This window comes from Anolis carolinensis, unplaced genomic scaffold (genome assembly GCF_035594765.1).
Source record: "Anolis carolinensis isolate JA03-04 unplaced genomic scaffold, rAnoCar3.1.pri scaffold_15, whole genome shotgun sequence".
In the NCBI taxonomy this organism is placed as follows: domain Eukaryota; kingdom Metazoa; phylum Chordata; class Lepidosauria; order Squamata; family Dactyloidae; genus Anolis; species Anolis carolinensis.
Window position 1 is genome coordinate 9,677,663 of NW_026943826.1, and position 26,743 is coordinate 9,704,405.

At 33.3% G+C, this 26,743-nt stretch overlaps 1 protein-coding gene across 2 annotated transcripts in view; it reads left to right on the forward strand.

Moving 5' to 3' along the window:
- Nucleotides 1–26,743, forward strand: part of mib2 (MIB E3 ubiquitin protein ligase 2) — a 94,903-nt gene that overhangs the window by 64,534 nt on the left and 3,626 nt on the right. For both annotated transcript variants that reach the window (XM_062965781.1, XM_062965782.1), the window contains 14 exons: nucleotides 824–1,018; nucleotides 6,282–6,424; nucleotides 8,020–8,127; nucleotides 10,715–10,819; nucleotides 14,096–14,258; nucleotides 14,365–14,498; nucleotides 17,722–17,870; nucleotides 17,962–18,118; nucleotides 20,377–20,531; nucleotides 20,744–20,870; nucleotides 23,080–23,301; nucleotides 23,413–23,591; nucleotides 26,035–26,219; nucleotides 26,325–26,390. In XM_062965781.1, coding sequence (XP_062821851.1) covers nucleotides 824–1,018; nucleotides 6,282–6,424; nucleotides 8,020–8,127; nucleotides 10,715–10,819; nucleotides 14,096–14,258; nucleotides 14,365–14,498; nucleotides 17,722–17,870; nucleotides 17,962–18,118; nucleotides 20,377–20,531; nucleotides 20,744–20,870; nucleotides 23,080–23,301; nucleotides 23,413–23,591; nucleotides 26,035–26,219; nucleotides 26,325–26,390 — 2,088 coding nt within the window. The remainder of the gene's footprint in view (nucleotides 1–823; nucleotides 1,019–6,281; nucleotides 6,425–8,019; nucleotides 8,128–10,714; nucleotides 10,820–14,095; nucleotides 14,259–14,364; nucleotides 14,499–17,721; nucleotides 17,871–17,961; nucleotides 18,119–20,376; nucleotides 20,532–20,743; nucleotides 20,871–23,079; nucleotides 23,302–23,412; nucleotides 23,592–26,034; nucleotides 26,220–26,324; nucleotides 26,391–26,743) is intronic.

A 26,743-nucleotide genomic window follows, 5' to 3' on the forward strand; every position in this document is an offset into this window, starting at 1 on the left:
TATTATATGTATATACAATATATTATATTATTAAAATGAAGGACTGAATTTAAGAGGAAATAGAACAGTATTGAATGCATCAAGGGGAAAAAAAAATAACACCAGATAATAGATGGAAGTCAATTTCAACGTATATGTGTGTCTTTGGTTTTGGTTTTTTGTTTTTTTTTTGTCTGTCACGGTGGGAGGGGGATTATATGTTCATTATTTATGTTCAGTTTTGTTTTGTATTGTTCATGACATTTTATTTCACGCAAGATATAAGAGCACAATAAAAATTTATTAAAATAAATAAAAATGATATAAAAATATTATATTATAAAACTGAGGGCGGGGGCCAGGTAAATGAACTTGGAGGACTTCATCCGGCCCCCGGGCCTTAGTTTGGGGATGTTACTTTATCAGATTATTTTTCATAATGTTGTGTCTGAAACAAAGCTTGAGTACATCGAACCATCAGGAAACAAAGGTATCTAGCTCAGCTACCCAGATAGTCCATTTTGGATTTGGAAATTCCCAATAAAGGATGCTCAGTCTTTTCCTTGATTTGCCTTCCTAAGTCAGGAACAGCTTCAAGACTTGATTTACAAATGAAATAGATAAGGGTTCTCTGCGGAACCTGAAGTTAATGTTCTCCTGCCGTGTTAAGGAGCTTGGATTACATGCAGTCACGGTGTCAGACAGGCTCCACTTTTGACCGTCTGAGCTCCATGTGCCTCTCTCCAGACATGGCTTTTTCCTCCATTTGTCACCATAGCGTTCTGTGAGCCACTTTTCCATTTATTTGGGACTCTTGTCTTCTTCTTCTTTGCCTCCCAAACAGGCGGCGAAGGCAAAACGGGGCGCGTGGTGGACATCCGTGGCTGGGACGTGGAGACCGGGCGGAGCGTGGCCAGCGTGACGTGGGCCGACGGCACCACCAACGTCTACCGAGTGGGGCACAAGGGGAAGGTGGACCTCAAGTGCATCGCAGAAGCGTCCGGAGGGTTTTACTACAAGGAGCATCTCCCAAAATTAGGTACGTGATGGGCTGTTTTAACTCAGGGGTTGCGTATAGATCAGGGGTCCTCAAACTTTTTAAGCCGAGGGCCGGTCCACAATCCTTCAGTCTGCTGAGGGGCCGGATTCTCATTTGAAAAAAAATCCAAACAAATTCCGATGCACACTGCATATGTCTTATTTGTAGTGCAAAAACAACAACAACAACAACAACAAGAACAATGAAAGAACAATACAATATTTAAAAATAAAAACAATTTTAACCAACATACATTTATCAGGATTTCAATGGGAAGTGTGCTCCTGCTTCTGGCCAATGAGATAGTCAAGTTAATTAGGATTGTTGTTGTTGTTGTTGTTGTTGTTGTTGTGTGCCTTCAAGTCATTTCAGACTTTGGGTTAGCCTAAGTCTAAAATTTATTTATTTATTTATTATTTACTGCATTTATTTACTACATTTGTATCACACCCTTCTCACCCCAAAGGGGACTCAGAGTGGCTTACAAATTATATGTACATACAATATATTATATTATTAGCATAGCACAATATTATAATAGCACAATAAAAACAATTTTAACCAACATACATTTATTAGGATTTCAATGGGAAGTGTGCTCCTGCTTCTGGCCAATGAGATAGTCAAGTTAATTAGGGTTGTTGTTGTTGTTGTTGTTGTTGTTGTTGTGTGCCTTCAAGTCATTTCAGACTTTGGGTTAGCCTAAGTCTAAAATTTATTTATTTATTTATTATTTACTGCATTTATTTACTACATTTGTATCACACCCTTCTCACCCCAAAGGGGACTCAGAGTGGCTTACAAATTATATGTACATACAATATATTATATTATTAGCATAGCACAATATTAGCATTATATATTACTATATTGAACTATACCACTATACTGTAATATTATATGTAATATAGAATATATAATTAATATTATTATATGGTATTATTATTAGTGTTATATTGTATTACATTATAATATTATTATCAATATTATATGTATATACAATATATTAAATTATAAAACTGAGGGCGGGGGCCAGGTCAATGACCTCGGAGGGCCGCATCCGGCCCCCGGGCCTTAGTTTGGGGACCCCTGGTATAGATGATCCCAAAATAAAAGCATTAATACCTAGATAAAAACGTGATAATAACATGCTCTTTATTCTGTGAAGTTGTATTGTAGAGTTGATATACCGTATATACTCTGACCCATATATAAGCCGAGGCACCTAATTTTACCACCAGAACTGGGAAAACGTATTGACTCGAGTATAAGACGAGGGTGGGAAATGCAGCAGCTACGGGTCAATTTCAAAAATAAAAATAGATATTAATAAAATTGCATGATTTGAGGCATCAGTAGGTTAAATGTTTTTGAATATTTATATAAAACTGTAATTTAAGATAATAAGACTGTTCAACTCTGAATACCTATATACTCAAAGTATAAGCCGACCTGAATAGAAGCTGGCCAGGACCCTCACTCGAGTATAAGCCGAGGGGAGCTTTTTCAGGCCTAAAAAAGGACTAGGCCTATATTCAAGTATATACTATATATATATATATATATATATATATATATACACACACACACACACACATACATATACATACACACACACACATATACATACATACAAATATACACACACATACACACATATGAAGGGGAGCTTTTTCAGCCCTAAAAAAGGACTGAAAAACTAGGCCTATATTCAAGTATATTATATATATATATATATATATATATATATATATATATATATATATATACACACACACACACACACACACACACACACACACACACATACATACATACATACACACACACACATACATACATACAAATATACACACACATACACACATATGAGGGGAGCTTTTTCAGCCTCTGGAGGCTTTTGAGTAGAGACTGGATGGTCATCTGTTGGGAGGGCTTTGATGGTGTCTTATTTATTTATTTATTAGCGACATTTATATCCCGCCCTTCTCACCCCGAAGGGGACTCAAGGCAGCTTACAAGTTATATGTACATACAATATATTATATTATTAGCATAGCACAATGTAAGCATTATATATTACTATATTATTATTATTATTATTATTATTATTATTATTATTATTATTATTATTTAATAGCGACATTTATATCCCATCCTTCTCACCCCAAAGGGGACTCAGGACGGCTTACGAGTTATATGTACATACAATATATTATATTATTAGTATAGCACAATATAAGCATTATATATCATTATTATTATTATTATTATTATTATTTATTAGCGACATTTATATCCCGCTCTTCTCACCCCAAAGGGGACTCAGGGTGGCTTACAAGTTATATGTACATACAATATATTATATTATTAGGATAGCACAATATAAGCATTATATATTACTATATTATTATTATTATTATTTATTAACGACATTTATATCCCGCCCTTCTCACCCCGAAGGGGACTCACAAGTCATATGTACATACAATATATTATATTATTAGCATAGCACAATATAAGCATTATATATTACTATATTATTATTATTATTATTATTATTATTATTATTATTATTATTTATTAGCGACATTTATAGCCCGCCCTTCTCACCCCGAAGGGGACTCACAAGTCATATGTACATACAATATATTATATTATTAGCATAGCACAATATAAGCATTATATATTACTATATTATTATTATTATTATTATTATTATTATTATTATTATTTATTAGCGACATTTATAGCCCGCCCTTCTCACCCCAAAGGGGACTCACAAGTCATATGTACATACAATATATTATATTATTAGCATAGCACAATATAAGCATTATATATTACTATATTATTATTATTATTATTATTATTATTATTATTATTATTATTATTATTATTATTATCTATTAGCAACATTTATATCCCGCCCTTCTCACCCCGAAGGGGACTCACAAGTCATATGTACATACAATATATTATATTATTAGCATAGCACAATATAAGCATTATATATTACTACTAGCTGTGCCTGGCCACGCGTTGCTGTGGCGAAGTCTGGTGGTCTGGGAAATAAAGTATTGAGGAATTGGTGGTAGTTAAGGTCAAGGGTAAAGGTTTTCCCCAGACATTAAGTCCAATCGTGTCTTACTCTGGGGGTTGGTGCTCATCTCCATTTCTAAGCTGAAGAGCCGGCGTTGTCCGTAGACTCCACCAAGGTCATGTGGGATGACTACATGGAGCGGCGTTACCTTCCCGCCAGAGCAGTACCTATTGATGCACTCACATTTGCATGTTTTCGAACTTCTGGGTTGTCAGAAGCTGGAGCTCACAGTGGGGGCTCTCTCCACTCCCCCAATTCAAACCTGTGGCCTTTCAGTCCAGAAGTTCAGCAGCTCAGCGCTTTAACACGCTGCACCATCAGGGGATATTATTTCCTAAAGGTTGTGAATATACAATATTTCTGATTGTTTTTTTTTTGTTGGAGGCAAGTATGAATGCTGCAATTAGGAAAAATGATTAGGATGTAATGGCCTTGCAGCTTTAAAGCCTGGCTGTTTCCTCCCTGAGTGAATTTTTTGTTGGGAGATGTTAGCTGGCCCTGATTGTTTCCTGTCTGGAATTCCCTTGTTTTCAGAGTGGCGTTGTTTGCGATATTTTATGTGCTTCTACTGTCTGTGGCCCTGAGAAAACAGAGGATTTTCCAGAATTTGATGATGGGAATACTTTGTTGGGAGGTGTTAGCTGGCCCTGATTGTTTCCTGTCTGGAATTCCCTTGTTTTCAGAGTGGTGTTGTTTGCGATATTTTATGTGCTTCTACTGTCTGTGGCCCTGAGAAAACAGAGGATTTGCCAGACTTTAATGATGGGAATACTTTGTTGGGAGGTGTTAGCTGGCCCTGATTGTTTCCTGTGTGGAATTCCCCTGTTTATTTACAGTCCTGGTTTTAGAGATTATATTGTTCTGCATTATTCTATCCCAGTAATTATTTCATATTAAAGAAGAATCTCACTTATCCAACATTCGCTTATACAATGTTCTGGATTATCCAACGCAGTCTGCCTTTTCATAATCAATGTTTTTGTAGTCAGTGTTTTACAGTAGAGTCTCACTTATCCAACATAAACGGGCCGGCAGAACGTTGGATAAGCGAATATGTTGGATAATGAGGAATTAAGGATAACCCTATTAAACATCAAATTAAGTTATGATTTTACAAATTAAGCACCAAAACATCATGTTAGACAACAAATTTGTCAGAAAAAGTAGTTCAATACACAGTAATGCTATATAGTAATTACTGTATTTATGAATTTAGCACCAAAATATCACAATGTATTGAAAGCATTGACTACAAAAATGCGGTGGATAATCCAGAACATTGGATAAGCGAGTGTTGGATAAGTGAGACTCTACTGTAAATACTACATAGCATTACTGCGCATGGAACTACTTTTTCTGTCAAATTTGTTGTATAATATGATGTTTTGGTGCTTAATTTGTATAACGATTACCTAATTTGATGTTTAATTGGCTTTTCCTAAATCCCTTCTTATTATCCAACATATTCACTTATCCTGCCGGCCTGTTTATGTTGGATAAGTGAGACTCTACTGTATATTTCTAATCTTATATTATCTGCTCAGAACTGGATTATCTGAGGCCCCTTCTTCACAGCTGTAGAAAATGCACACTGAAGTGGATTATATGGTAGTGTGGAGTCAAGATAATCCAGTGCAAAGCAGATAATATAAGATTATAAATGGGTTATATAGCTGTGTGGAAGGGCCTTGAGTCTACACTGCCATATAATCCAGTGCAAATTAGATAATCTGTGGAAGAAGCCTAAGTGAGGCCTAAATCTGCCTGTCCCCTAACTGAAACCTGGCTGTCCCTTGGTTGCTAGGCAACCAAGTGGGCAGAGATTAGCCCTCTAAACTGGCAGCAATTGGATAAAAAAAATTATTGCTCTCCCTCTAATTAGGACTTTATTTTTCTTTTCTTTTTGTTGTATCAACCTTGAGGCGTGGATGATGGGTTGTGTTGTCAAATTTTGAGGTTGGGGGGCCTGTACTTTTGTTGTTTTGTGAATTGCCGTGATGCCATCACTCTTTTATATATATAGATATAGATATTGTACCATACAACTTTACTGCAATATCATTAATAATATTACATGTAATAAATAATATACAATGATAATAGTTATTATCTGTGCATGTGTATTTCCCAAAAGCAAACTCTCTCTGTCCTGCTTTGTAGGCAAACCGGCCGAGTTGCAGAAAAAGGAGAGCACGGAGAGGCACCCGTTTCAGCACGGAGACAAAGTGAAATGCCTCCTCGACATCGACATTTTGCGGGAGATGCAGGAAGGCCACGGGGGCTGGAATCCCAAAATGGCCGAGGTAGGAGACACGTCCACGTTTTGGTCGGGTTTATGGAGACGCTTGGAGGTTGAATCACACGGGCTGCATATTTTCTTTTGGGAAGGATGGTGAATAAATCCGAGTCGAGTCTCTTACGTAGGAACCAGAAAAGTTTATTTTGGTCAACAAATTTCTTTTCGTGATCCCATTACCACCTTGTTAATATATCGTATATTATTGTATGTATATTATGTTGATATGTTTTGACATTGCTGTTACCTGCCATGAGTTGTGGGTCACAACAATAATAATAATTAACTCAACAACAAAGCTCTTGTTTTGTAGCAGATTTCCTATGAAGCGGGTGAAGTGGCAATACTTTGTGATAGTATACATTTTTCTCAGGAGGAGGCGATGATTCACAGTATCATTGCATCCTCATTCATATATATATATATATATATATATATATATATATATATATATTACATAGAGACATATATATAATATATATGATACTTATATATAATAATAATATATTATATAGTATTATATATTCACAATATTGTTGCATTCTCATATATATATATATATAAAAAATACATAGAGACATATATATATATGGTATATATAATATATTATTATATATTATATATTATATATTATATATAATATAATATATAATATATAATATATAATATATATATAATATATAATAATATATATTATATATTATTATATATTCACAATATCGTTGCATCCTCATTCATATATATATATATATATAATACATAGAGACATATATATAATATATATGATACTTATATATAATAATAATATATATTATTATATATTCACAATATTGTTGCATCCTCATACATATATATATATATATATATATATATATATATATATATAACATACATACACACATATATAATGTATATATACTTATATATATAATAATAATAATATATGTATTATAATATATATATCCACAATACACATATATAAAATACATGCACACACATATATAATATATATAATACTTATATATAATAATTATAATTATAATATAATATATAATATATATATATTCACAGTATTGTTGCATCCTCATACATATATATATATTACATACACACATAATACTTATATATAATAATTATAATATAATATATTATATAATATATATATTCTAATATATATATATATTCACAGTATCATTGCATCATCATACATATATATATATAATACACACACATATATTTATAATAATTACAATAGTAATATAATATATATGATAATATATATAAAATTTAGATATTGCTGTATAATAATAATAATATAAGCTAAAGGTCAAGGTTTCTGTTATTCCATTATTCGAATTCACACATTTCCATACGTCACTTTAAACTCTAGTTTGCTAGTAAAATTGAACAACTGTGTCGCGAAATGATGTGTGTCTCGAAAGCATAAAATATATAGTCTTGAAGCCATAGAGCAAGGGATGACAAGTTACTTTTTAAACATGACGATGAGTCCATGGGACTCATCAATGACTCTGATATTTTAAAGGGCACTTGCTTTGGGTTTTGAGTTTCATCCTGTCTCCTGTTTTTGACTCCTCAAAGTTCATCGGCCAAACCGGGACCGTGCACCGGATCACAGACCGAGGAGACGTGCGGGTCCAGTTCAATAGTGATACGCGGTGGACGTTTCATCCCGGAGCTCTGACCAAGGTGAATGCCATTATAATTTCCTAGCGATGGGTCTCAGATTTGTGGGAATCCTTTGTATTGATTGCAAAAAATGGGAAATTAAAAAAGGGTATGGATATTTAGCAGACTACGGTATATGCTCCAGGATTATATCATTGAAAAAAAAAATCTATCTATATATATAAAAGAGTGATGGCATCAGGGCAGTGGACAAAACAACAAAACTACAGGCCCCCCAACCTCGAAATTTGACAACACAACCCATCATTCACGGCTCTAGGTTGATACAACAAAAAGAAAAGAAACATAAAGTCCTAATTACAGGGAGAGGAATAATTGTTTTTATCCCATTGCTGCCAGTTAGAAGGCTAAGCTCTGCCCACTTGGTCTCCTAGCAACCTCCTCAGCCCAGGGGACAGGCACAGTTAGGCCTCACTTAGGCCTCTTCCACAGATTATCAGATTTTAACTGGATTATATGGCAGTGTAGACTCAAGGCCCTTCCACACAGCTATATAACCCATCTTATGTTACCTGCTTTGAACTGGATTATCTTGACTCCACACTGCCATATAATCCACTTCAGTGTGCATACTAAACATAAAGACTACCATACAACAGACATTCAATACCACCACTACCTCAACAATTTCTCACCAACACCACCAGACAACGCCACAGCAACACGTGGCCGGGCACAGCTAGTATATATATAAAAATGTAATCTACGTTTGTAGGACTCAGTAAACAACAAAACCACCGAACCAAATCACACCAAATTTGGCCACCAAAGACATAGTCATCCAATCTATGTCTTTCAAACAAAAATCCTGGAAAATAAAGTCCAAATTAGAGAACGAGGAAGAGCCGTTTTCAACCCTGGTTGCTGGTCAGAAGGGTAGGCCCTGCCCCCTTTAGGCCCCGCCCACTTTGTCTCCTAGCAACCACCTCGGCCACAATGGTGCCGGGATACAGCCAGGATTCAGGCTTTTGAAGCTGCAAGGCTATTCACTGCTATTCCACCTGGCCAACAAAGCATTCCCATAAGCCACAGCAACTCACGGCCGGGCACAGCTAGTATATAATATAATATACCGTATATACTCCAGTATAAGCTGACCTGAATATAAGCTGAGGCACCTAATTTTGCCACAAAAAAACTGGGAAAACATTGACTCCAGTATAAGCCAAGGATGGTAAATTTCAGAAATAAAAATAGATAATAATAAAATTACATTAACTGAGGCATGGGTAGGTTAAATGTTTTCGAATATTTACATAAAATTCTAATTTAAGATAAGACTGTCCAACTCTGATTAAATCATTATTCTCATCTTCTCCAATGTAAATGCCCTTATGTATCCTTTTAATAATAATAAAGTAAAATAATAAATGTAATACTAACAATAATATCAGAGTGAAATAATAAATGTATTATTAATAATAAAAATAGAGTAAAATAAATGTAATACTAACAATAAGATAAGACTGTCCAACTCTGTTCAAATCATTATTCTCATCTTCTTCAATGTAAATGTGCTTATGTATCCTTTTAGTAATAATAGAGTAAAATAATACATGTAATAATAATAATAAATGCAGGAAAATAATACAAGTAATAATAAATAGTGAAATAATAAATGCAATAATAATAATAAGATCAGAGTGAAATAATAAATGTATTAATAATAATAAAAATAGAGTAAAATAAATGTAATAGTAGCAATAATAATAGAGAAAAATAATAAATGAAATAATACCAAGAATAATAGAGGAAAATAATAAGTGTAATAATACCAAGAATAATAGAGAAAAATAATAAATGTAATAATACCAAGAATAATAGAGGAAAATAATAAATGTAATAATACCAAGAATAATAGAGAAAAATAATAAATGTAATAATACCAAGAATAATAGAGAAAAATAATAAATGTAATAATACCAAGAATAATAGAGGAAAATAATAAGTGTAATAATACCAAGAATAATAGAGAAAAATAATAAATGTAATAATACCAAGAATAATAGAGGAAAATAATAAGTGTAATAATACCAAGAATAATAGAGAAAAATAATAAATGAAATAATACCAAGAATAATAGAGGAAAATAATAAGTGTAATAATACCAAGAATAATAGAGAAAAATAATAAATGTAATACTAAGAATAATAGAGAAAAATAATAAATGTAATAATACCAAGAATAATAGAGAAAAATAATAAATGTAATAATACCAATAATAATAGAGAAAAATAATAAATGTACCATATATTCTCGAGTATAAGCTGACCCAAATATAAGCCAACCAGGACCCTCACCCGAGTATAAGCCGAGGGGGTTTTTTTCAGTCTTAAAAAAGGGCTGAAAAACTAGGCTTATACTCCAGTATATACAGTAATATAATATAATATAATAATATAACTATTCATGGATCAGAATGAGATTTCATTGTAATGACTGCTTTATTATTACACTAGGACCAGTGTTACGGAAAGTTATTTTTTTCGTTGCTATCAAACAAGGGATTTCTGGAGGCATTTGTTTCTTTGCCAATCCTCTATTTTTTAATAAACCCACAAAACTTCTGGTTTTCTTTTCCTCATAGCTGAACGCATTTTGGGTCGACGACGTTGTCCGAGTGATCGACGATATGGAAACCATCAAGCAGTTGCAAGCTGGTCATGGCGAATGGACGGATGAGATGGCTCCAGTAAGTGCTTTTAAAATATTGTGGGTTTTTTGGTGTGCTCTTACATGTTAATGCTGGTAGGCAACTAGTAGTATTTGTATTTTATGGGGACCCATAGTCAGTGGGCCACCTTGATTAGCATTTAATGGCCTTGTAGCTTGAAAGCCTGGCCGATCCTTTGTTGGGAGGTGTTAGCTGGCCCGGATTGTTTCCTGTCTGGAATTCCCCTGTTTTCAGAGTGTGGTTCTTTATTTATTGTCCTGATTTGAGAGATTATATTGGTCTGTATTATTATACCACAGTAATTATTATATATTATATTTATAATCTTACATTATTTGCTTAGAACTGGCAGTGTGGACTCAAGAGAATCCAGTTCAAAGCAGATACTGTGGATTATCTGCCTTGGCATTAGTAATATTACATGTAATATAAATATACAATTATAATAGTGTATTATTATTGTATTACGTTTTAATATTATTATCAGTATTATATGTACAGTAGAGTCTCACTTATCCAACATAAACAGGCCGGCAGAATGTTGGATAAGCGAATATGTTGGATAATAAGGAGAGATTAAGAAAAAGCCTATTAAACATCAAATTAGGTTATGATTTTACAAATTAAGCACTAAAACATCATGTTATACAACAAATTTGACAGAAAAAGTAGTTCATTATGCAATAATGCTATGTAGTAATTACTGTATTTGCAAATTTAGCACCAAAATATCACAATATCTTGCAAACATTGACTACAAAAATGCGTTGGATAATCCAGAACATTGTATAAGTGAGTGTTGGATAAGTGAGACTCTACTGTATATACAATACATTATATTATTAGCATAGCACAATATAAGCATAAAATATTACTATATTGTACTATACCACTATATTGCAATATTATTAGTAATATTACACGTAATATAAATATACAATTATAATAGTGTATTATTATTATAATGTATCATGTTATAATATTATTATCAATATTATATATATATATGTATACAATATATTATATTATTAGTATAGCTTAATATGAGTACTATATATTATTATATTGTTATATTGACACAGAAGCCATGGTGGAATGATACTGTGGATTATCTGCCTTGGCATTAGTAATATTACATGTAATATAAATATACAATTATAATAGTGTATTATTGTATTACGTTATAATATTATTATCAGTATTATATGTACATACAATATATTATATTATTAGCATAGCACAATATAAGCATAAAATATTACTATATTGTACTATACCACTATGTTGCAATATTATTAGTAATATGACACGTAATTTAAATATACAATGATAATAGATTATTATTATATTGTATTACATTATAATTTTATTATCAATATTATATACATATACAATATATTATATTATTAGTATAGCTTAATATGAGTACTATATATTATTATATTGTTATATTGACACAGAAGCCATGGTGGAATGATACTGTGGATTATCTGCCTTGGCATTCTGGGTTATATAGCTGTGTGGAAGGCGTTTGATAACCCAGTTCAAATCACATAATCAGTGTGGAAGAGGCCTAAGTAGACCCTGCCTGTTCCCCGGGCACCATTGACACAAAGGGGGCAGGGCCTAAAGGGGGCGGGGCCTTCCCTTCTGACTGGCAGCCAGGGGAAGAACGGCTCTTCCTCATCCTCCTCCTTATCCGCTTTCTAATTGGAGGTCTATGTGTTCTTGTGTGTGCGAGGAGGGATATATATATATATATATATATTTGAGTGATGTATTAGTGTATTGTGGCCAAATTTGGTGGCATTTGGTCCAGTGGTTTTGTTGTTAACTTGGTTGAAGGCAACCATAAGGCTGATGTGACTCTCAATAATTATGAGTGGATTTTAATGTATTGTCCATTATTTTATTTTGTGTATTGTTGGAATGTTTTAAGTTTTTGTCAAATACGTTGTGTTGTTGTTTCGGGCTTGTCCCTGTTGTGAGCCGCCCCGAGTCCCTTCGGGGAGATGGGGTGGGATAATATAATAATAATAATAATAATAATAATAATAATAATAATAATAATAATAATAATGTTATTCTTATATCCCGCCCCATCTCCCCGAAGGGACTCGGGGCGGCTTACATGGGGCCATGCCCAGACACGACAACACAAGTCAAATAAAACATTAACAAACCGAGCAATAAAACTTCAACATGTTTAAAAACGGTCATAAAAGTCAATATATAAAATAACTAGCTGTGCCCGGCCACGCGTTGCTGTGGCAAAGTGGTGGTGGTATTGGTTAAAAATTGTTGGGGAATTTTTATTTGACGTTCTTTGTATTTTTTAATTAATTTTATTGTAAGTTATCTTTTTATTTATTATATTTTATTATTTTCTTGTATTATTTTTAGTTATTTTCTGTTATTATAGTATTTTATTGTATTAATTTTTAGTGTTTTTTATTATTTTTTATTGGGTTTCTAGGAGACCAAGTAGGCGGAACTTAGCCTTGTAACTGGCAGCAATTGGATAAAAGCAATTATTCCTCTCTCTCTAATTAGGACTTTATTTTTCTTTTCTTTTTGTTGTATCAACCTAGAGGCGTGGATGATGGGTTGTGTTGTCAAATTTCGAGGTTGGGGGGCCTGTAGTTTTGTTGTTTTGTAGGTCGCCGTGATGCCATCACTCTTTTATATATATAGATATTAAAATCACGATTTGAGTCATATAAAAATAAAGTTGTTTATTATTATCAACACAACGACGTTGTATGGCACAGCAAACAAGATAGATATGCTGGATTTCGTTTCGCAAAACTACAAGTCGAACACTTCCCAAGTGTCTAGGACTGTGTGATGTATTTTCTGATGATGTGTGCAGATCCCAGTAGGGTGGCCTTTTGCAGTTGGCAGATGGTGATTTTGTCAATGTCTATTGTTTCCAAATGCCGGCTGAGATCTTTTGGCACAGCACCCAGTGTGCCCATCACCACTGGGACCACCTGTACTGGTTTCTGCCAGAGTCTTTGAAGTTCAATCTTGAGGTCCTGATAGCGGCTGAGTTTTTCCTGTTGTTTTTCATCTATGCGACTGTCACCTGGGATGGCAACATCAATGATCCAAACCTTGTTCTTTTCCACAACTGTGATGTCTGGTGTGTTGTGGTGTGTTGTTGTTGTTGTTGTTGTTGTTATTATTATTATTATTATTATTATTATTATTATTATTATTATTATTATGAGTGTGACACCCCGGCTTTGTGTGTGACTTCTGTATGGAATTAATTCGCTTTTCCAACCGTAGACCCTGGGGCACATTGGCAAGGTGATCAAAGTCTTTGGAGACGGAGACTTGCGGGTGTCCTTTGCCGGCCAGTCCTGGACCTTCAACCCGGCCTGCTTGACCGCCTACCAGAGAGAGGAGGACGCCAACCTCATGACCACCGAAGATGCCAAGGAGTCCAAAAGTGAGGAGCGGAAACGCCGGCCCTGCTCTCTATTGTATTGTATTGTATTGCCACTCTTGTGTTGGAGATACTGAGTTTGCTTTCCTTGTTTTCCGCCCCCAAACAGGCACGTTGCTCTCTGTGTTGGGAAGGCTGCTCTCCCAGAAAACGGAGTCCGACAACCCTGGCCGGCTGGTCATCGAGGCCGCCCATGGAAACGCCTCCAAAGTTCACGATCTGGTTCAGAAATACCCCGAAAAGGCAAGTTGTATAAGCATGATATATCACCATATTGTACTAGACCACTATACTGCAGTATTATTAGTAATACAGTAGAGTCTCACTTATCCAACACTCGCTTATCCAACGTTCTGGATTATCCAACGCATTTTTGGAGTCAATGTTTTCAATATATCGTGATATTTTGGTGCTAAATTCATAAATACAGTAATTACTACATAGCATTATTGCGTATCGAACTACTTTTTCTGTCAAATTTGTTGTCTAACATGATGTTTTGGTGCTTCATTTGTAAAATCATAACTTAATTTGATGTTTAATAGGCTTTTCCTTGATCAGTCCTTATAATCCAAGATATTCGCTTATCCAAGCTTCTGCCGGCCCGTTTAGCTTGGATTAGTGAGACTCTACTGTACATGTATTATTTTCCTTTATTTATTATTATTATTGTTGTATTTATTATTTTACTCTATTTATGATTACATATATTATTTTCCTGTATTTATTATTATTATTATTACATGCATTATTTTACTCTATTATTATTAAAAGGCTACATAAGCACATTTACATTGAAGAAGACGAGGGGGGCTTTTTTAGTCCTAAAAAAGGGCTGAAAAACTAGGCTTATACTTGAGTATATACAGTAATCCATTTTCCAACTCGTTTATGTTGGATAAGTGAGACTCTACTGTATTACATGTAATATATAATATACAATTATGATAGTGTATTATTATTATATTGTATTACATTACAATGTATTATTAGTATAGCACAATATAAGCATTATATATTATTGTATTGTACTATACCATTATATTCCAATATTATTAGTAATATAATGTAATACAATATAATAATAATACACTATTATAATTGCATATTTATATTACATGTAATATTACTAATAATATTGGAATATAGTGGTATAGTACAATACGATAATATATAATGCTTATATTGTGCTATACTAATAATGTATTATAATGTAATATAATATAATAATAATACACTATTATAATTGTATATTTATATTACATTTAATATTACTAATAATATTGGAATATAGTGGTATAGTACAATACGATAATATATAATGCTTATATTGTGCTATACTAATAATACATTATAATGTAATATAATATAATATAATACATTATTAGTATAGCACAATATAAGCATTAAATATTGATATATTGTACTATACCACTATACTGCAATATTATTAGTAATATTACACGTAATATAAATATACAATTATAATAGTGTATTATTATTATATTGAATTATATTATAATATATTGTTAGTATAGCACAATATATATTACTATATTCTACTATACCACTATATTGCAATATTATTAGTAATATTACATGTAAATATACAGTTATAATAGTGTATTATTATTATATTATATTACGTTAAAATATTATCAATATTATATGTATATGCAGTATATTATATTGTTAGTATAGACAATATAAGCATTAAATATTACCATATTTTACTAGATCACTATATTGCAATATTATTAATAATATTACATGTAATATATAATATACAATTAAAAGTGTATTATTATATTGTATCATGTTATAATATTATTATCAATATTATATGTATATACAATACATTGTATTAGTATAGCACAATATAAGCATTATATATTACTACTAGCTGTGCCCGGCCACGCGTTGCTGTGGCTTAGTCTGGTGGTGTTGGTCAGTCTACATTAGGTTGTATTGATGCTGTGACCTCCACCCTTCTTTATACTCACATTAGTAGTAGTATTTGAAGTCTGTTACCTTCTTCAATTTTTGTGTTGATTGATAATTGCTTGAGATCCCTGTTGTCTTTGGTTTGTTGTTAATCGTGATGTCTGATTCTGCTGAGTGCGGTTTACATCTTATTGTGGTACGATAGTCTTTTTTTTGTTTGCCTGTGTAGGTGTTTATTATTGTTGTTGTTGTAGTGATTAGGAAGGCTGGATAAGTTAGATGCCACTGTATTGTTTTTTGGAGGCCCAGTGTAGCACTGACTGACCTCTCAGCCTCAGTGCCTGGCTGTTTCTTGCCTGTGATGGTGTTGATTCTTATTGTTGTTGTTGTTGTCATTGTTATTATTGTAATTGTTTTTTTGGAGGCCAAGTGTGAATGTAGGGATTGGGGAGGTGGATGAGTTATGTTGTCAAATTTTGTATTTGTTATAGTGACAATGCGTTGTTGTGAGTTTTGTGGGTCCAGATTGTGGTTTTGTGGTGTGGTTGTGTTGTTACAACTGAGAGGCAAGGATTTTGTGTTGTGTTGCCAAGTTTTGTATTTCTGGGGCGTTTAGTTGTGTGCCAAGTTTTGTATTTCTGGGGCGTTTAGTTGTGTTGTTATAGTCACGATGCACTCTTGTGAGTTTTGTGGGTCCGGATTGTGGTTTTGTGGTGTGGTTGTGTTGTTACAATTGGGAGGGAATGCTTTTGCGTTGTGTTGCCAAGTTTCATATTTCTGGGGCGTTTAGTTGTGTTGTTAGAGTCATGATGCGTTGTTGTGAGTTTTGTGGGTCCTGTGTGGTTTTGTGGTGTGGTTGTGTTGTTACAACTGGGAGGCAAGGCTTCTGCATTGTGTTGCCAAGTTTTGTATTTCTGGGGCATTTAGTTGTGTTGTTATCACATGATGCGTTGTTGTGAGTTTTGTGGGTCTGGATTGTGGTTTTGTGGTGTGGTTGTGTTGTTGTAACCTGGAGGCAAGCCTTTTGCATTGTGTTGCCAAGTTTCGTATTTCTGGGATGTTTAGTTTTGTTGTTATAGTCACTGCGCAAACAACTTTATCATTTTATATATATAGATATTGTACTATACCACTATATTCCAATATTATTAGTAATATTACATGTAATATAAATATACAATTATAATAGTGTATTATTATTATATTGTATTACATTATAATATTATCAATATTATATGTATATACAATATATTATATTATTAGCATAGCACAATATAAGCATTAAATATTGCTATATTGTATTATACCACAATATTGCAGTATTACATGTAGTAAAAATATACAATTATAATAGTGTATTATTGTATTAGATGATAATATTATTATCTATAGTATATGTATATACAATATATTTTATTATTAGTATAGCTTAATATGAGTACTATATATTATTGTATTGACATAGGAGACTGGTGGGGATGGTGTAGCGATGTTTGACAACTGTGTCGAAATTTCACAACAGGTGGATACCAAAAACCAGGGCCGGACGGCCTTGCAGGTGGCTTCGTACCTGGGCCAGGTGGAAGTGGTGAAGATCTTGCTGCAGGCTCACGCCAACGTCAACCTGCGGGATGAAGAAGGAGACGCGGCCCTTCATTACGCAGCCTTTGGGTAGGTGGCCCTTCAAAGGGATTTATTTGTTTACCATGTCGTAACAAACACAGTGGAGTTTCTGTGGCTCACGTTTCTTTTCCCTGCCCAGAAACCAAGCGGAGATCGCCCGGGTGCTGCTCAGCAAAGGCGCCAACGCCGATCTCCTGAACAACGGCAAGTGCACGGCCCTCTACATCGCGGTCAACAAAGGCTTCACGGAGGTGGTGCAAGCCTTGTGCGAAAACCAGTGCAACGTCAATCTGCCGGTGGGTCCTTCGAAATGGCATTTCCCCCCAACCGACTCCTTATCTCGTGACACATGTGCCAAGGCTTCCAACATATTGAGCTTTGGATTATATAATATTTAATATTACATTAAATATAATATTAAATGTAATATTTATATTATATTAAATATAGTATTAAATGTAATATTTATATTACATTTAATACTATATTTAATATATTTATATTATATTAAATATAGGATTAAATGTAATATTTATATTAAATGTAATATTTATATTACATTAATATAATATTACATTAATATAATATAAATATTACATTTAATACTATATTTAATATATTTATTTTATATTAAATACAGTAGAGTCTCACTTATCCAAGACTCGCTTATCCAACGTTCTGGATTATCCAACGCATTTTTGTAGTCAATGTTTTCAATATATCGTGATATTTTGGTGCTAAATTCATAAATACAGTAAATACTACATAGCATTACTGTGTATTGAACTACTTTTTCTGTCAAATTTGTTGTATAACATAATGTTTTGGTGCTTAATTTGTAAAATCATAACCTAATTTGATGTTTAATAGGCTTTTCCTTAATCTCTCCTTATTATCCAACATATTCGCTTATCCAACATTCTGCCGGCCCGTTTACGTTGGATAAGCGAGACTCTACTGTATAGTATTAAATCTAATATTTATATTACATTTAATACTATATTTAATATATTTATATTATATTAAATATAGTATTAAATGTAATATTTATATTAAATGTAATATTTATATTACATTAATATAATATAAATATTACATTTAATACTATAATATATTTATATTATATTAAATATAGGATTAAATGTAATATTTATATTACATTAATATAATATTACATTAATATAATATTACATGTAATATTTATATTAAATATAGTATTAAATGTAATATTTATATTATATTATTATTAAATGTAATATTTATATTGTATTTAATATTATATTAAATATAGTATTAAATGTAATATTTATATTACATTACTATAAAATTTATATTACATTTAATATTATATGAAAAATAATATAAATATTACATTTAATACTATATGTAATATAGGTAACGGCGCTCCATGCAGTCATGCCGGCCACATGACCTTGGAGGTGTCTACGGACAACACCGGCTCTTAGGCTTAGAAATGGAGATGAGCACCAACCCCCAGAGTCAAGACATGACTGGACTTTACGTCAGGGAAAACCTTTACCTTTACCTTTAAATATATTTAATGTAATATTTATATTACATTAAATATAATATTAAATATAATATTAAATGTAATATTTATATAATATTAAATATAATATTAAATGTAATATATTACATTAAATGTAGTATTAAGTGTAATATTTATATTACATTAAATATAGTAAATGTAATATTTATATTATATTAAATATTGTATTAAATGTAATATTTATGTTACGTTAAATATATTAAATATAATATTTATATTATATTAAATATTGTATTAAATGTAATATTTATGTTACATAAATATATTAAATATAATATTTATATTATATTAAATATAGTATTAAATGTAATATTTATATTATATTACATATAATATTAAATGTAATATTTATATTATATTAAATATAGTATTAAATGTAATGTTTATATTATATTAAATATAGTATTAAGTGTAATATTTATATTACATGAATATAATAGTACACATAATATTTATATTACATTAAATATAATATTAAATATAATATTAAATGTAATGTGTATATTATATTAAATATAATATTAAATGTAATGTGTATATTATATTAAATGGTATTACATGTAATATTTATATTACATTAAATATAGTATTAAATGTAATATTTATATTATATTAAATATAGTATTAAATGCAATATTTATATTAAAAGGTAAAGGTTTGGCCCTGACGTTAAGTCCAGTCATGTCTGACTCTGGGGGTTGGTGCTCATCTCCATTTCTAAGCCGAAGAGCCGGCGTTGTCCGTAGACACCTCCAAGGTCATGTGGCCATTGGCATGACTGCATGGAGCACCGTTAGTAAATATAAATATAGTAAATATAATACTTATATTATATTAAATGTAATATTTATATTATGTTGAATGTAATATTTATATTATGTTGAATATAGTATTAAATATAATATTTATATTATATTAAATGTAATATTTATATTATATTACATCTGATATTAAATATAATAATTAGCCTTCTCTCTCTCCCAGGATTCCTATGGAGACACCCCGCTCCATTACGCCATCACGGCCGACTTCAAATGCATCATCGAAGCCCTCACCGAAGTCCCCAGCATCGATTTCACCATCCAGAACCGGCAGGGCTTCAACCTGCTGCACCATGCGGCGCTCAAGGGGAACAAACTGTAAGAAATGCATAAGGATAATAATAATAATTATTATTATTATTATTATTATCGTGTCTTGAGAACATACTGCAAGTCGCTTCTGGTGTGAGAGAATTGCCCAGGGGACATTGCCCGGATATGTTACCATCCTGCTGGGAGGCTTCTCTCATGTCCCTGCAAGCTAGAGCTGACAGATGGGAGCTCACCCCCATCTCTCTTCGCTCTCCCAGTGCCGTCAAGAAGATCCTGGCCAGAGCCCGGCAATTGGTTGACACCAAAAAAGAAGACGGATTCACCGCGCTCCATCTGGCAGCCCTGAACAACCACAAGGAGGTGGCCGAGATCCTGATCAAAGAGGTAAATAATAATAATAATATACTTTATTTATATTCCGCTCAGGGTGGATTACAGAAGACACATACTGTAAGCATTCAATGCTGTTATACACTTATACAATACAATCAGCCCCAGCTCCTTGCCCGCCTAGCAGATTGAAAACAGAATGCGAGTAGATAAATAGGTGGCTCTTGGGGGTCTCTTCTACCGCCTCCTGACCATGTTGTCTGGGGGAATTGTGGAAATTGTAAAAAGCTACTTTACCCAGTCTATTTTTACAACCTCTCCGTTTTAATCCATGTTTTTATTAAGTCTTTGTCATTTATTTTTATTGGGTAATGTTTACATTTTTATAATTGTGCATGTCTCTTGTCTATTGTGGTGTTTTATATTGTTATTGTTTTTATTCGGGCTTGGCCCCATGTAATTATTATTATTATTATATTATTAAGCCGCCCTGAGTCCCCTTTGGGGAGATAAAGGCAGGGTATAAAAATAAAAGTTATTATTATATTATTATATTATTATTATTATTATTATTAAGCTGCCCTGAGTCCCCTTTGGGGAGATAGAGGTGGGGTATAAAAATAAAGTTATTATTATTATTATATTATATTATTAAGCCGCCCTGAGTCCCCTTTGGGGAGATAGAGGCGGGGTATAAAAATAAAATTATTATTATTATATTATTAAGCTGCCCTGAGTCCCCTTTGGGGAGATAGAGGCAGGGTATAAAAATAAAGTTATTATTATTATTATATTATTAAGCCGCCCTGAGTTCCCTTTGGGGAGATAGAGGCAGGGTATAAAAATAAAGTTATTATTATTATATTATTATTAAGCCGCCCTGAGTCCCCTTTGCGGAGATAGAGGCGGGGTATAAAAATAAAGTTATTATTATTATTATATTATTAAGCCGCCCTGAGTTCCCTTTGGGGAGATAGAGGCAGGGTATAAAAATAAAGTTATTATTATTATATTATTATTAAGCCGCCCTGAGTTCCCTTTGGGGAGATAGAGGCAGGGTATAAAAATAAAGTTATTATTATTATTATATTATTAAGCCGCCCTTTGGGGAGATAGAGGCAGGGTATAAAAATAAAGTTATTATTATTATTATATTATTAAGCCGCCCTGAGTCCCCTTTGGGGAGATAGAGGGCAAGGTATAAAAATAAAGTTGTTATTATTATCATTATTATTATAATATTATTATTATTATTAAACCGCCCTGAGTCCCCTTTGGGGAGATAGAGGCAGGGTATAAAAATAAAGTTATTATTATTATATTAAGACACCCTTTGGGGAGATAGAGGCAGGGTATAAAAATAGTTATTATTATTTTATTAATATTATTATTATTAAGCCGCCCTGAGTCCCCTTTGGGGAGGTAGAGGCGGGGTATAAAAATAGTTATTATATTATTATTATTATTATTATTATATTATTATTTTATTATTAAGCCGCCCTGAGTCCCCGTTGAGGAGATAGAGGTGGGGTATAAAAATAAAGTTATAATAATAATAATAATAATTGTATTATTATTATTAAGCCACCCTGAGTCCCTTTTGGGGAGATAGAGGCGGGGTATAAAAAGTAGTTATTATTATAATTATAATTATAATAATTGTTATTATTATTGTTGTATTATTATTATTCAACCGCCCTGAGTCCCCTTTGGGGAGATAGAGGCGGGGTATAAAAATAAAGTTATTATTATATTATTATTATTATATTATTTTATTATTAAGCCGCCCTGAGTCCCCTTTGGGGAGATAGAGGCGGGGTATAAAAATAAAGTTATATTATTATTATTATTTTATTATTAAGCTACCCTGAGTCCCCTTTGGGGAGATAGAGGTGGGGTATAAAAAGTAGTTATAATAATAATAATAATAATAGTATTATTATTATTAAGCTGCCCCGAGTCCCCTTTGGGGAGGTAGAGGCGGGGTATAAAAATAAAAGTTATTATAATTATAATAATAATGTTATTATTATTGTTGTTGTATTATTATTATTCAACCGCCCTGAGTCCCCTTTGGGGAGATAGAGGCGGGGTATAAAAATAAAGTTATAATATTATTATTATTATTTTATTATTAAGCTACCCTGAGTCCCCTTTGGGGAGATAGAGGCGGGGTATAAAAATAAAGTTATTGTTACATGATTATTATATGTGTTGGGAGTATCCTGGCTGGCCCGTCAACACGCTGTCTTTTTTCTGGCAGGGCCGGTGTGACGTCAACCTGAAAAACAACCGCAACCAGACCCCTCTGCACCTGGCGGTGACGCAGGGGCACATGGAGATGGTGCAGGCGCTGGTGCAGGAGGGGGCCGACGTCAACGCCGAGGACGAGGACGGGGACACGGCCATGCACATCGTGCTGGAGAGGGAGCACGTGGCCTCGGCCGCCGAGCAGCAGGAGGGCGAGGAGAGCCTTTACGCCAAGGTAGAGGGGCAGCATCGCCGGCCGGAACGCGTTTCCCTGCCCTGAATGTGGAATGCCGCCCGTCCTCCGCACGGGGGTTGGACTAGATGGCCTTGGCTTGTTCCTTCCCAGCTCCAGGCCTCCGGTTTCCTCGCCAACGTGGAGCTGAACGTCGGGACGGCCATCGCCTGCTACCTGGCGCAAGAAGGGGCCGACGTCAACTACGCCAACCATCGGGGCAAGTCGCCCCTGGACCTCGTCACGGACGGAAGCATCATGCAGCTCATCAAAAACTTCTCCCAAAATTTCAGGTAGGACATCCTTTCTCGTTGTAGAAGAATAACATACAGGAAGCTCAATAAGGCATTACCAACCAGGTATGCTCTGCATGCAAAGGGATCCTTACTGGACAATGGCAGGCAATGGAGAGCTAGGAAATAATAATAATAATAATAATAATAATAATAATAATAATAATAATAATAATAATAATAATAGGAAACAATAGACAATGACAAAATTACGATCTGCCAGCTGCAAAAGGCCACCCTACTGGGATCTGCGCGCATCATCCGAAAATACATCACACAGTCCTAAACACTTGGGAAGTGTTCGACTTGTGATTTTGTGATACGAAATCCAGCATATCTATCTTGTTTGCTGTGTCATAATAAAATAATAATATAAGAATAAAATCACGATCTGCCGACTGCAAAAGGCCACCCTACTGGGATCTGCGCGCATCATCCGAAAATACATCACACAGTCCTAGACACTTGGGAAGTGTTCGACTTGTGATTTTGGGATACGAAATCCAGCATATCTATCTTGTTTGCTGTGTCATAATAAAATAATAATATAAGAATAAAATCACGATCTGCCGACTGCAAAAGGCCACCCTACTGGGATCTGCGCGCATCATCCGAAAATACATCACACAGTCCTAGACACTTGGGAAGTGTTCGACTTGTGATTTTGGGATACGAAATCCAGCATATCTATCTTGTTTGCTGTGTCATAATAAAATAATAATAATAATAATAATAATAATACATCACAGTCCTAGACACTTGGGACGTGTTCAACTTGTGATTTTGTGATACGAAATCCAGCATGTCTATCTTGTTTGCTGTGTCATAATAAAATAATAATAATAATAATATTCATAGACACTTGGGAAGTGTTTGACTTGTGATTTTGTGATATAACATCCAGCATATCTATCTTGTTTGCTGTGTCACAATAAAATGATAATAATATAATTAATAATAATAATAATAATGTGATCCAATACAACAGCTAGCAGAGTGTCTGCTGTGGACTCATCTTATTGTGTTTCTTATAACAATAATAATAATTTAATACATCACACAGTCCTAGACACTTGGGAAGTGTTTGACTTGTGATTTTGTGATATGAAATCCAGCATATCTATCTTGTTTGCTGTGTCATACAATAATAATAATAATAATAATAATAATAATAGGCCATAAACACTTCATAGGCACGAGATGGAAGAACTATAAATAAGTACTAGAGAAACATAAACTGCACATAATAATAATAATAACAATAATAATACATCACACAGTCCTAGACACTTGGGAAGTGTTCGACTTGTGATTTTGTGAAACGAAATCCATCACATCTATCTTGTTTGCTGTGTCATAATAAAATAATAATAATAATAATAATATTCATAGACACTTGGGAAGTGTTCGACTTGTGATTTTGTGAAACGAAATCCAGCATATCTATCTTGTTTGCTGTGTCATACAATAATAATGATAATGATAATAATAATAATAATGTGATCCAATACAACAGCCAGCAGACTGTCTGCTGTGGACTCATCTTATTGTGTTTCTAATAACAATAATAATAATAATACATCACACAGTCCTAGACACTTGGGAAGTGTTTGACTTGTGATTTTGTGAAACGAAATCCAGCATGTCTATCTTGTTTGCTGTGTCATACAATAATAATAATAGCAATAATAATAATAATAACTACATCACACAGTCCTAGACACTTGGGAAGTGTTCGACTTGTGATTTTGTGATACGAAATCCAACATATCTATCTTGTTTGCTGTGTCATACAATAATAATAATAGCAATAATAATAATAATAATAATAATAATAACTACATCACACAGTCCTAGACACTTGGGAAGTGTTCGACTTGTGATTTTGTGAAACGAAATCCAGCATGTCTATCTTGTTTGCTGTGTCATACAATAATAATAATAGCAATAATAATAATAATAACTACATCACACAGTCCTAGACACTTGGGAAGTGTTCGACTTGTGATTTTGTGAAACGAAATCCAGCATGTCTATCTTGTTTGCTGTGTCATACAATAATAATAATAGCAATAATAATAATAATAACTACATCACACAGTCCTAGACACTTGGGAAGTGTTCGACTTGTGATTTTGTGATACGAAATCCGGCATATCTATCTTGTTTGCTGTGTCATACAATATAATAATAATAACAACAACAACTTGGGAAGTGTCTGACATATGATCCAATACAGCAGCCAGCAGACTGTCTGCTGTGAACTCATCTTGTTGTGTTAATAATAATAATAATAATAATAATAATAAACCTCTTTAAGGCAGATGAGAAAATGTGGTGCAGTCACTGAAAAGACCATGCTTGTAGCAAAGTCATCTGAAATCAGTCTCTCTCTCCCCGTGTCTGTTTGTGTGTGTCTTTCTCCCCATCCGCTCGTCTCCAGAGAGCACCAAGGCTCCTCGGAGGGCCCCACGGTGACCTGCAGCCTGCGCCGAGTCCAGGCCACCCCCAACACCATGACCAACCTGAGCGTGGCCAAGCTGAGCGCCCCTTCCGAGTGCCTCGTCTGCTCCGAGCTGGCCCTGCTCGTCCTCTTCTTCCCCTGCCAGCACAGCATTGTCTGCGAAGGTATTACAATAACAGAGGATGGGATTTCTCCTTTTGTTATTGTGGGAAAGTGACAAATAAATCTCATTTTTGTCCCTTCGTTTTGTCCACTCTCCCGCTCTGCAGAGTGCTCCAGGAGGATGAAGAAATGCATCAAATGCCAGGTGAACATTACCAAGAAGTTAAAACAAGGTAAGTAGGGCGGAATAGAAATAAAGTAGATTATTATTATTATTATTATACTATAGTATTATTATTATAATATAATATTTATTTATTTATTTATTACAATATTTATATCCCGCCCTTCTCACCCAACAGGGGACTTACAATAAAACAGACATATAAAAACAGTACAATACACTATAAATCAGTTAAAAAATTAACTTACATATAACATTCATAAAATGCATTTATAAAATATAGATAGGCGTGTACAAGTTTAAAAGACTGGGTCTGTCAATTGAGTTCCAGTATTATAATAATAATATAGTAATAATAATATAGTATTATTATAGTGATAGGCAGAATATAAATAAAGTATA